Source organism: Pan troglodytes, chromosome 10, assembly GCF_028858775.2.
Source record: "Pan troglodytes isolate AG18354 chromosome 10, NHGRI_mPanTro3-v2.0_pri, whole genome shotgun sequence".
Classification (NCBI taxonomy): Eukaryota; Metazoa; Chordata; class Mammalia; order Primates; family Hominidae; genus Pan; species Pan troglodytes.
Genome location: NC_072408.2, coordinates 18075663 through 18088989, shown reverse-complemented (window position 1 = coordinate 18088989; position 13327 = coordinate 18075663). Strand labels below are relative to the sequence as shown.

The 13327-nt window shown below is 36.4% G+C and overlaps 3 protein-coding genes across 4 annotated transcripts in view; all 3 read left to right on the top strand.

Annotated features, from left to right (window-relative positions):
- The window catches only part of LOC739490 (taste receptor type 2 member 46), a 101925-nt gene extending 90511 nt beyond the window's left edge, over nucleotides 1-11414 (top strand). The window contains exon 5 of the mRNA XM_063786345.1: nucleotides 1533-11414. The gene's annotated coding sequence lies outside the window, so the exon portion shown is untranslated. The remainder of the gene's footprint in view (nucleotides 1-1532) is intronic.
- Nucleotides 1-13327, top strand: part of LOC739542 (salivary acidic proline-rich phosphoprotein 1/2) — a 201555-nt gene that overhangs the window by 71908 nt on the left and 116320 nt on the right. For both annotated transcript variants that reach the window (XR_008538438.2, XM_016922979.3), the window contains exon 2: nucleotides 1533-1599. Coding sequence is in view for 1 of the 2 variants with exons in the window: in XM_016922979.3 (XP_016778468.3) it covers nucleotides 1533-1599 (67 nt within the window). In the remaining variant the exon portion in view is untranslated. The remainder of the gene's footprint in view (nucleotides 1-1532; nucleotides 1600-13327) is intronic.
- Nucleotides 9868-11414, top strand: LOC129136603 (taste receptor type 2 member 30-like). Its single transcript, XM_063786348.1, is given in 2 exon segments — nucleotides 9868-10418; nucleotides 10420-11414. Coding segments are annotated over 2 exon segments (768 nt in total). The 3' UTR covers nucleotides 10637-11414.

Sequence of the window (13327 nt, the reverse complement as noted above, 5' to 3'; positions counted from 1 at the left end):
CATTCTCTTTCTGTTTGTAGGGCTTCTACTAAAAGGTCCATTGTTAGCCTGATGGGGTTCCCTTTGTAGGTGATCTGTCCTTTCTCTTCCAGTTGACTTTAGCATTTTTTCTTTTATTTTGAGCTTGGAGAAGCTGATGACTATGTGCCTTGGGGATGGTCTTCTTGTGAGTTTTTAGTTCAGTCAGATCAGTTTGGTTCCTTCGTTGATTCTTTCCCCAGCTTGCTCAATTATGCCGTGAATACTTTCCATTGTGTTCTGAAATTCTTGATGTTAGTTTTTCAGTTCTGTCAGAACACTTTTTTTTCTTTTTTAAAATAACCATTTTGTATTTCAACTTCTGCATCATTTTATTGCATTCCTTAAAAACTTTGGATTTGGTTTTTACTTTCTCCTGAATCTCATTGATCTTCATTCCCATCCGTATTCTGAATTCTATTTCTGTCATTTCTGCCTTTTCAGCCTGGTCAAGAACCATTGCTGCTGAACTAGTGTGGTTGTTTGGAGGTAAGAAGACATTCTCTGGCTTTTCGTGTTGCCAGAGTTCTTGTGCTAATTCTTTCTCATCTGTGTGGGCTGATGTTCCTTGAATCTTTGAAATTGCTGTACTTTGGATGGGTTCTTTTTTTTTCTTTTATCTTCTTTGATACCCTTGGGGGTTTGATTTCAGAATAAGGTGGGTTTCATTTACTAGCTTTGTTTATGGTAGATTTTGGGGGTGCCAAGGATCAGCTCAGCACTCCCGCGCTGAATGCTGTAACTCTGGGAGGCTAGTATTGGGCCCCTGGCTTTGCTCTCTTTCCCCTCAAGGTTGGGAATCTGCTATGCTGGAAGGGCTATTGTGTTCCTGGATTGCTGGTTATGATACTCTGAAGGATGGTGCCAGCCTAAGCACTTTGTTGGGCAGTGGCATTGTGGCTCATCCTTGTTCACACATGCCAGCAGCATCAGTAGTGTGGCAGAGTACACACTCATAGACTGGGGTGGGGTGCAGGTGGATCCAAGGCTGCTAGCCTCTATATGGACATTGGCAGTAGCCTAAATTCATCTTTATGCATGAGAATATTCATTTTGTCTAGCATCATTTATTGATAAAAATGATTCTTATTTAATTGAAATGGTATGGTTTTTGAAATTAGCTGATAATAAATGTTGTTACTAATTTGTGGACTCTTAATTGTGTTTCATTATTCTTGTCTATAGTATTAAAAATGCCAGTGTCCTGATGATTAGTCCAGCTTTTAGCAAACTTTGAAATGAGAAACTGTAATCCCCCTACTTTGTTCTTTTTAAATTATTTCTCTAGGTGCTCTTGTCACTTGGCATTTCCAGATACATTTAGGAGTAGTTTTTTATTGTCTACCAAAAAAGCCCGCCAGAATTTGATAGAGATTGCATTAAATATATAAGTTGACTCTTCACCTATAAAGACTCTCCTTGTGCTGGATTTTAGTTTAGCTGGCCCTCCTTGTTTGCACAGCTCTCCGATGAATTGAAAATATAATTTTGGCCTTTTATTTATCTTATCCTAGCTGCTGCAGAAGAATATTTTGCCTGCTGGAACCTGCTGTATCTACTCAAGAGTGGAAGTTTTCACAGGTAACTTCTACATATCAAGTAACACAGGATCAAATGAAAACCTAGCAACACTTGGTTTCTGCCTGTATCAGACAGGTGAAATTGAAAGCAGTTATACAAATAGTGTACTAACTCCTCATAAAGGCTACTCAAGGAGGGTGTTGTGTGTGCATTTTACAGATGGCTATCCTAAGGCTGATAGTAGTTGTAAAATATAGTCTAAGTTCATATCTATATGAAACAGAGTATCTGGGTTTCTGTCCTGGCCATCAGACTTGAAGTTCATTTCTTAGAAACAATTATATTATCAAAACTGAAAAGAAATACAATCCAAGGTTGGAGTCTTATTTTAGCATCTATTAATCTTAAGCCATTAAGTAATCAAAAATAAATTAAAAAGAAAAAAATATATTCAAATATCACATGTAGAGAAGTCTAGTTTCTTCAGTGGAAAACACATGTTTTTTAAGTGCTCAAGGAATATTTACAAAATTGCTTAATATTTTTAATTAAATAATTAATATTTAAAGACTTAATAGACCCAAAAGGATAACTTACTTATAGACCTAAGCATGAGAGATCAGTTTGATAAATATTGAAAATGGGCTAAAAAGCATGAGTGGGAAAATAAGGACTTTTCAACCTACATGACCTCCCTGAAATTTATTTCTCATTTTGAAAATTATAGGACAATAATTCCTCCCATCCATGTGGTGTGTGTGTGGGCGGGGGGGTTGTGGTGCTTTGTACGTGTTAATTGGCTTGTTACCAATAAGGTTATACAGAGGTATTAGCAGCAACCAGATTTTAAAGAGTACTGGCCTTCCTGGGGTTCCCAAAAAAATCTTGAATGCATTTGATAGGAAAAGTTGGATTCTGTCTACATAAATCTGGTACTGAGGAAAACAAATTCACTTTGGCCATGATTCTAGTTACGACCAAACTCCCTTCAAAAATGTAGATATCCAATATATAATCTATGTATTGGGTTTTACAATTTTCCTAACAACTGATGTTGCTGAACAAAAATTATGGAGAAGTTAAAGAGGGAAAAAATTGCAAAACAATGAAAGAGAATATGTCTTCATTTGCATGCTTGCAAATGAGAAATCAGCTTTTACTTCAACGTCATTATGAAAAATTTTATTCAAATTTTTTCAAAAGAAAAAATAGAAAGAACAGTGTATGAATAGTAGTTAACTTGAGCTGTTCTGAGAATAACATATTTTCCATAAAGACAGCATTGAACTCATCTATAAGCATGTGCTGGTGCTTTACTGCTTGACATTGGTCACACAACTGAATTTAAAAGCATCAAAAATATTAGTGCACATTCAGAATTCAGGTACACATAGAGTTTAAGGTCAGGACCTTAAGGGGGATCATGACCAGTGATATTAGACTTGCCTTTTTTTAAGGTGTGTTTGTTCAGTTCATGGGAAGTTTACTACCAATCATTTTTTTCCATACTAGTAATGGTAGAATTTGTATTTTCCCATGATACCTATATTAAATGTATAAACATTTTTATATTTCAACACTTTGTATGAGTCCTTTCAGGGCCTGTTAAACACTCCAAATTTCCCTTGCAATATGCCAATGACTAATCATATTTTCTCAAAATGATTTGACATAATGTTTGACTGAAGGAATATCTCTGGTATAATTATATTTGCTGATATCAAATGAGAATTTGAAACTTCATGAAAAATGATTAGAAAATTTAATAATAGAATACGAATAAGTGCATAAAATATGCAATTCATTCTTGAGAAATGTGTATAAAATCACAATCATAGAATGATAAAAGAGTAATATGTAATTTTTGAACTAAAGTTACGTTTTAAAATTGAATAGAAAAAGAATTATAAAATGTTAAGTTTAATAATTTTTATATAAATATAAAACTGTGAAAATTATTCTGATATTACTAATTTTGAAAAGAACAAGAAGTAATGAGAATTTTCAAACACTGCTCCTAGAAGTATAAATTGATATAATTCTTTGGCTTAGTATGGCATTATCTGATGAAGATGAAGGAGCACATCTTAAGACTCAGTACAGGTACTCTTACCAGAAAATGTATACACACACATGAATATCACTGTGTTTTCATAGCTAAAGTTGAGAAGTTTCTCAAATGTCCATCAGTGATAAAATAGATAAATAAATTATGGCATACCTATATAAGAGTATAGTACTATACAGTAATCAAAATGAACCAACTAGAGAGACATGTTTACAAAAAATGTATATAACAAAGAAAATAAACAAATTTGAGCTGATTAGATAATACTCACAAGTGTAAGAGGATCTATCAATAGTGAAAAACATTCATTGTAATTCCATTTATATAAAGTTTTCAAAAATATATCTTTAATACATTGCAATTTATTACATTGGTGACAAAACTCTAAAGTGAAACATATGAGTGACTATTACAACAATATGGATAGTAGGGAGGAGGAAAACAAGAGGAGAGTGGGATCAACAGAAGGCATATATGGGGAGTGTCTGGATGGCTGGAAAATTCTATTTTTTGACCAAGATGTGGTCAACACGGGGAGTAAAGTTATAATTTTTTCTCTTACTGGGCTTTTAGGTTTTGTTGCTTTCTGTCTGTATGCTATGTTCCACAATAATAAAAATATTTAAAAGGCAAAAAAAGTAAAATAATGAATATAAAATTACACTGAAACTACATATTCTCATAGATAGAATTGTAATTATTAGAGTTTTTGCTGAATAAAGTCAAATAGACTTTTATAGTAGTTATAAACGCAAGTTAAAATTTTAGGGCCGGGCAAAGTGGCTCAGGCCTGTAATCCCAGCACTTTGGGTGGCTGAGGCGGGTGGATCACCTGAGGTCAGGAGTTCAAGACCAGCCTGGCCAACATGGTGAAAGCCCGTATCTACTAGAAAATACAAAAAATTAGCTGGGTGTGGTGGCGGGCTCCTGTAATCCCAACTACTAGGGAGGCTGAGGCAGGAGAATCGCTTCAACCTGGGAGGCGGAGGTTGTAGTGGGCAGAGATTGTGCCATTGCACTCCAGCCTGGGCAACAAGAATGAAACTCCATCTCAAAAACGAAAAAAACTTTTCTTTAATTTTAAAAATAATATATAAGCAAGAACTATAAATTCAAATTCTTAATGCGAATCTTAATTTGAAACATCAAATTTTGAATATTGATACATTGCTGGACACCTTTTGTTCTTATTTCCAATTTAATTATTTACAGTGCACAAAGTGACAGAAATTACTGAATTTTCAATAAATTATAGTACTGCAGATATTAAATTATATGGACGATTATCCCTAAATTTATCCTTAAATAAAATAATTTCAGTCATATTGTTACCATTCAAAAATCACAGTATGTGCACACATGTGTTGGAAAAAATATTTTGTTACTATAATTTTTTGGCTCTCTATTAGAGAAAAAACCAGAAAGTTAAATGTGTTAAAGTGTAAAACTTATTTAGTATAATCTTTGGGTATGTTTTTGTATGTGTAGTGCTGCATTGCTTGCGATAATAAAATACTCCAAGGGACCAGGTGCAGTGGCTCACGTCTGTAATCCCAACACTTTGGGAGGCCGAGACAGGCAGATCACCTGAGGTCAGGAGTTCAAGACTAGCCTGGCCAACATGGCAAAACCCCATCTCTGCTAAAAAATACAAAAATTAGCCGGGTGTGGTGGTGGATGCTTTTAATCCCAGCTACTCAGGAGGCTGATGCAAGGAGAATTGCTTGAACCTGGGAGTCGGAGGTTGCAGTGAGCTGAGATTGTACCATGGCACTCTAGCCTGGGCAACAGAGTGAGACTCCATCTCAAAATAAAATAAAATAAAATACTCCATATTTCATCACAGTAGCTGAGAATGTAAATAACCATTTGAAAGAATTTGGCTTGCTAATGATGCTATTGATACATATGATAAATTTTATGTACTGTATAATTGCACAGAGTATTTGTACATGTTCATATGAAAATGCAAAAAAACAAAAAAACAAAAAAAACAAAGAGCAGGTGCTATTTGCTGGAAGTCATGTTTGCCATGATTTTTAGAATTTAATAAAAGAAAAAAATAGCTAGCAAACTTATGGAAATATGTTGGTTTAAAGTTGTCATTGACGAAATACTATGTGAAGGTGATAGGAGCAGGAGGCTGAGAAATTCTAGACAGAAGAGGGCAGGTCCTCAGCTAAAGCCCCACTCTCAAGCCAAATAGACTGAGACTGTGGCCCAAAGGGAGTACTTCTATCCCTGTTTTCCCGCTCAAATGTTGCCTTTTTTGGCCTGCCCCACCCCTCATCCTATGCCCATAAAACCCCAGGCTCCACCGGTAGTGAGAAGTGGCTGAAGATCGAGAGGAGAAGCAGCTCAATGTTGTAGACTATGGTGGGACGTTGGAGAGAAGTGGCTTGACTTCAGAGGGACAGGTTGAAGGCGTGACTTTCGAGAAGAGTCTGGCTGGAGACAGCCGGACTTCAGGGGAAGATTACCTTCCTGCTTCACATTCCCTTTCCAGCTCCCCTTCCTGCTGAGAGTCACTTCCATCAAAATAAAATCTCCCTCATTTACCATCCTCCAATTCGGTTGTGCAACCTCATTTTTCTTGGAAGCTGGACGAGAGCTCAGGAGCCAGGAATGCAGATACGAAAAGTTGTTACACTGAACCTCTGCCCTTGCTGGCAAGAGGCAGCCGCCTCAAGCGAAAAGGCAAAGGGCCCACTGAGCTACTAACACTTAAGACGTCTGCAGATAGCAGAGCTAAAAGAGCACTGTAACACCCTCCCCCTCGAGGTTTCAGGGGTGCGGGCACCCCCCTAGATGCTGCTGCGGGGCCTGCACAGAATTTGTTCCTGCTGGCATCCAAAAGTGCTCCTGCACCTGTTCACCTGTGTGCTCCCTCCCATGAGGGCTGGGCGCAGTGGGTCCCAGCGAGTGGATTTCACCCCTGCCAGCCCTAAAGCAGCTGGCGGGTTCTAGCGTCAGTGAGCCCCAGTTCCCTCCCATGAAGGGGTAAGGGAAATGTCCTCCATCAAAGGTATTATTCCAGTCTAAGCCCTGATGCTGAGAATAATATGAGAATCATAAAGCCAGGAGAAAGAATAATTGTGTTATCCCATTACCCTGAATTGTAGCACTTAGAAAAATGAATGGTCACATTTATTAGCTAGCATTCTACCTTGTAGCTATCATCATCATCTCTATCTACATCTATCCCATTAAATAATTTACTTTTTGAAATATATACATTCATAAATTGGATAATGCCTACGTAATTTAAAAAAAGAATATCATTATGGGCAAGTTACATTAGTAAACGGTAAAGTTCAAGTCAAGCTAAATACATTTAGATTTAGAAATTAAGTTTAGTTTAGTTTAAAATACATTGCTTAAGAAAATAGTTATTTATGGATGACCTTAAACTAATCCAAGGAACACTATAATAAAGATTTAGTTTTTAACGTAAATACAATTCTTTAATCAGAGAGATAAACCATTTCATGATCAATCTATTATTTTTATTTGTTTATTATTTTTATTATTTATTTATTTTTCTTTTGAGACGGAGTCTCGCTCTCTAGCCCAGGCTGGAGTGCAGTGGCGCCATCTCAGCTCACTGCAACCTCCGCCTCTTGGGTTCAAACGATTCTCCTGCCTCAGCCTCCTGAGTAGTGAGATGACAGGCACGTGCCACCACACCCTAATCTCTTATTTTTAAAAAGAGGATTTTAGGACTAAACAAATCAAATGTAAGTTTCCCCTCACCTCTTTGATCTCTCACTTGGGTAATGATGCAGTTTGAAGGCAAAGAGCCCCATTTCTACATTATAAGCAAAATAAAAGTTAATTCATGGAATACAATGGTGTATTTGTAATTGAGGTACTATATTTTATTTATTGGAACGGCATTTTGAGATCCAGTGCTGTTCATTGAATTTCCCTGTAAGGAGAGTTTGTGGTGAGGACTCATCAAGCTGCTATGCCAAAAACAAAACAAAACAAAACAAAACAAAAAGCTAATCACATGAAATCAATTTCCTGTTTCTTCCAACTTGCAGGATAAGGCCTAGATGAAGCTTTTATTGTATTGTGTGACCCAAGTGTTGGGAAAAGTAGAAAATTGTTACCAGATGTGAAGAAACATTTAGGGGCTTGAAAAGCAGCATGGAGGTGGACCTAGGCTCTTTGCAATGTTCCACGTCTTGCCCTATATGATGGTTACATGAGAGTTTATAATACATTGCTGTGTTTACCATTTTTATTTTGACTCATTTCTAAGTGTGCATTATAATTTTATTTGAAAATTATTAGGAGAAGTGCACCGTAAAAATTATTGATTACTCTGCTCATTATATACCTAGGAAAAAATTCACCATTTATATATCTTTACATACAACTCTAAGAGAGTTGAAGTAGGAACTTTATTTTAGTTACAACATGTAGAAATAAGAGAAGACGCTACCTGAAGTACCCAGATCTTTCCAAAGGTTTTTTTCTCCTTTTTTTTTTTTTTTTGAGACGGAGTCTTGCTCTGTCGCCCAGGCTGGAGTGCTGTGGCGCCATCTCCGCTCACTGCAAACTGCACCTCCGGGCTTCACACCATTCTCCTGCCTCAGCCTCCCGAGTAGCTGGGACTACAGGCGCCCGCCACCACGCCTGGCTAATTTTTTGTATTTTTTGTAGAGACGGGGTTTCACCGTGTTAGCCAGAATGGTCTCGATCCCCTGACCTCTTGATCTGCCCACCTCAGCCTCCCAAAGTGCTGGGATTACAGGCGTGAGCCACCGCGCCCAGCCTCTACCTTTAATTATCTACCTTGCATGACAAAACTTTGCCATTCCTTATCTATTTTTCTTTTGGCTCCTCTATTCCTGACACAACAAGGGTGGACATATTTCCCACACGCTTGGTTTAGCAGAGTACCTATATCAGTTAGGTTTTACTGCCAGAGAAACCTCTCCAACACTACATTACATATCGATATCTCACATGTCTTTGGATTCAGTTTTTCTAAGCTGGGTTTGCTGGATGGCTCTGGTGATATGAGATGGGCCAAGTTCTGCGTCTTGGAATTAGTTAGAGTTTGGACATTGTAGGCTGGATCAGGCAGGGACAAACTGACTCCATTATTTTCTCATTCTCCTTCTGGGAACAGAGTAGTAGCCAGGCAATGTTCTCATAATAAACAGAAAAGGAAAAGAAACTCCAGTGTGGAAACCATCTCAAACCTCTGTGTGAAGTCTACCAATTTTCTGTTAATCAAAGCAAGCTATGTGAGTGTACTCAGAGTCCAGGGGCAAGGTAGTCACCCTGTCTGTGGTGGGAAAATACTGCAAGATGTCAAATAATGGGATACTCAGGAATATTTACAAAAATGTTGAATATTTTAATGAAATAACAAATATTTAGACATTCAATAGACTTGAGAGTAACTTTACCAAGGGTCTAAGTATGAGAGATATGTTTAATATATTTTTATGGGCTGAAAACCCTGAGTGGGAAAATAGGACTAATTTCACCAGGATGACCTCCTGGAAACGCATTTTCCATTTTGGAAATTATTTTAAAAGTTCATTTTTTCTGGATGGGTGTGTGTATGTGTGTGTGTCTGTCTATGTGTGTATGTTTTATGAGCTTGTTAACAATAATGTCATACAAAAGTACTGGTTAGCAGGAATAAGATTTTAAGGTGTATTGGCATTCCCATGGTTCCCAAGAAAATTTTCGATGATTTTGATTAAAAAGTTTGGATTTTGTCTATTTAAATCTAGCATAAAAATTGGTCATGGTGATGATCCTAGTTATGACTAATCTCCCTTTAAGATTTAGGCATTTACTGTATGAAATATGTGGCACATTTTCCATAACAAACAGCTAAAGTTACTGAACACAAATTATGGAAAGGTGAAACGAGGAAAACATTGCAAAACACTGAAAGAGAATATGTCTTTATTTGCATGCTGGCAAATGAAAATTCCGGTTTCACTTCTACTTCAGTATCTAACAAGTCTCTAACAAGAACAGACATTGAATGAATGAATTAAGTTGAGCTGTTTGAAAATTAGAATGTTTTCCATAAATACTTTATCGAACTATCAATTAGCATAAACTGCTACTTTCTCGTTTGACACTGGTCACAGTATTTGAAAGTAAAAAGAATGTTACTGCACATTCAGAAATCAGGTGCACATAAAATTTAAGGTCAGGATATTAAAGGATCACAGCCAGTGCTGTTAGGCCTTCATTTTTTCTATCTTTTTGTCTGTTCAGACATGATAACTTTACTACCCATCATTTTTTCCATTCTAGTAGTGGTTACATTTGTTCTTGGGAATTTTGCTAATGGCTTGATAGTGTTGGTAAATTCCATTGAGTGGGTCAAGAGACAAAAGATCTCCTTTGCTGACCAAATTCTCACTGCTCTGGCAGTCTCCAGAGTTGGTTTGCTCTGGGTAATATTATTACATTGGTATGCAACTGTTTTGAATCCAGGTTCATATAGTTTAGGAGTAAGAATTACTACTATTAATGCCTGGGCTGTAACCAACCATTTCAGCATCTGGGTTGCTACCAGCCTCAGCATATTTTATTTGCTCAAGATTGCCAATTTCTTCAACTTTATTTTTCTTCACTTAAAAAGGAGAATTAAGAGTGTCATTCCAGTGATACTATTGGGGTCTTTGTTATTTTTGGTTTGTCATCTTGTTGTGGTAAACATGGATGAGAGTATGTGGACAAAAGAATATGAAGGAAACGTGAGTTGGGAGATCAAATTGAGTGATCCGACGCACCTTTCAGATATGACTGTAACCACGCTTGCAAACAATACCCTTTACTCTGTCCCTGTTATCTTTTCTGCTCTTAATCTGTTCTTTGTGTAAACATCTCAAGAAGATGCAGCTCCATGGCAAAGGATCTCCAGATTCCAACACCAAGGTCCACATAAAAGCTTTGCAAACGGTCACCTCCTTCCTCTTGTTATTTGCTGTTTACTTTCTGTCCCTAATCACATCGATTTGGAATTTTAGGAGGAGGCTGTAGAACGAAACTGTCCTCATGCTCTGCCAAACTACTGCAATTATATACCCTTCATTTCATTCATTCATCCTAATTTGGGGAAGCAAGAAGCTGAAACAGACCTTTCTTTTGATTTTGTGTCAGATTAAGTGCTGAGTAAAAGACCTGAAACTCTCAAATTTCTAGATTCGCAAGTGGGACATCGTGTGTCTCCAAGACAAAACAAACTGATGTTGTCTGGAACATTTTATACTTTCTACTGGTTTTTCTGTATTGTATGTTTTTGAGTAATTTCCAAAAGTATATCTAGAAAAGTATTTTACCTAAAGTTAGTCTAAAAAGTATCTATATATGCATGTGTATGTGTATATGAAACACTTAAGAGAGAGTGGCAATAACATAATCATTTTTTACAAACTGCAAAATTATAGAAAATATTGTAAGAAATTTTTCAGAATCATGAAGCCATGTGTATTCACAATACAGTTCATATTATCATGTTTCATTTGAAAAATTTATGATCTCTATTTATAATTGTTGAGAACTTACAGCTTATTTCACAAAATCATTGCTCTTTTCCACTGTTATTTGTACCATACATATGTACCATAGTGTGCTTAAATGTGATTATTTGAACGTCTAGTTTTTTGGATGGTATGAGCATTCTAATCTAAATCAATAATGAAGTTTTATCTTTGGGGTAGTTTTTGTTTCATAATGAATTCTAATTTTATGTTTAATTTAAAGCAAACAATTATTGTTAGAAAACTATGCACAAAATAAAATTCAAGGATGAAAAATATATTTGGAATACATTTTGTATATGTCTACCATAATCAGTACTGAGGAATATTAGATTTTATACAAATATGTGAACAACTGAGAAAAAAGTCATATCTGTAATAGGGATGAAGAAAGAAACACAATGCTGACCTCTTAAGTGCTGTCATAAGTCTCCATATACAGGTAGAAAAGTCATTTCTTCCAGTTTTTGAGGTAAAGAAAACCTTTTTTGAAATTGAGATCGGATACCAAATATTTCCGTTTCTTTCCTAAACTGCTTCAGAGCCCCTAAATTGCCGATTCTCTCCACTATCTTCCACATTTAAAAATCTTTTTAAACATCACATAAATGAACTCAAATCTTTATTACTTGAAAAAATACTCCATGTAAAAATAGTATAGAATTTATGAAAATCATTTGAATTATACTTTCTGCAAATTTTAAAATGACGTCTATGACATCTATGTATTGATGATAGGAAATGACTTAAATATATGTTTTATTATAATCTAGTTGCAAATAATGCAGTGAGAGAAAGTGTGTTGACATATTCAGTGATAGCAAGTTCTATTATAGGAAAAAATCTATAACATCATTAAACAAGTAAATTCTACAGACTGTATCAATTCTCGGAGTTATGAAATTTTAACAATGTTATCTAAACCTTGAGATAAATCATTTGATTTAGTTATTTGTTTGTTTATTATATATCTTTCCTGGTACAACGTAAGCACCATAAAAGCAGAGACCCTGGTCGGGGTCGGTGGCTCACGCCTGTAATCCCAGCACTTTGAGAGGCCGAGGTGGGCAGATCACAAGGTCAGGAGATCAAGACCGTCCTGGCTAACGCTGTGAAACCCCGTCTCTGCTAAAAATACAAAAAAATTAGCAGGGCATGGTGGCGGGAGCCTGTAGTCCCAGCTACTCGGGAGGCTGAGGCAGGAGAATGGCATGAACCCAGGAGGCGGAGCTTGCAGGGAGAGGAGATGGCGCCACTGCACTCCAGCCTGGCCTACAGAGCGAGACTCCGCCTCAAAAAACAAGAACAACAAAAAACAGAGATCCTGCAGACCTTGCTTATTGTTGACTGCCAGGACCTAAAAGATCACATAAAAAATAGATAGCCAAAAATATTTTGAAGAACAAATGAGTTAGTGAATAGACTAATAAATTACATATATTGGGGTGGTGAACCAGTGAAAATGAAACATCACAAAATCTACAGTTGCATGAATTTGCCTATTCTGGTTTCTGGTTGAGATGACAATTATCTAAGAAGAAGCATTTTTCAGAGTAAAAGTGTGGTTATTCCATACTTGCAGGGGAAATATCGCTATATATAGCCTTGATGCAGCTATATCAGACGAAAAACATGGAGACAAGGTGGAACATCAAAATCTGATGGCACCTACTACAATACCTTCAAAACAGCATATAAAAGATTTTTGGATATTTGTATATATTTTCTCGATTGTGAATGATATATTTGTATTGTGATATTTCTAGCTGGTTATTATGTAAAAAATGCATTTCAATTTTAAAAATTGAGTTATGAATTACCTTACTAAAATGTGATTTTTATATAATATTTTTAATATCCTTTCTAAATGAACATTTTAATTGCCATATTATAAAATCACAGAAAAGTGAGTGAAAAATAAAGTATACCACTGAATGAATATCTTAGCTTTGGAGGTCTAGAACTAGAGCCAATGTCTGATATTAAAGTGATAACATTTCTTTGGAAGGTAAGTCCAGGGCAGCAATGGTAGGGACATGTGGAAATTGAGGCAAGAGCACGTGGAAATTGAGGCAAGAGCAGATGTGAAAGAACGTGTTGGGATGTATTGTAACAATGTGTTGTGTGTATGTGACTGTTGTGGCAACTTCATTATAAGGTGAGAGAGACAGCATGGTGGTCATCAGATGCA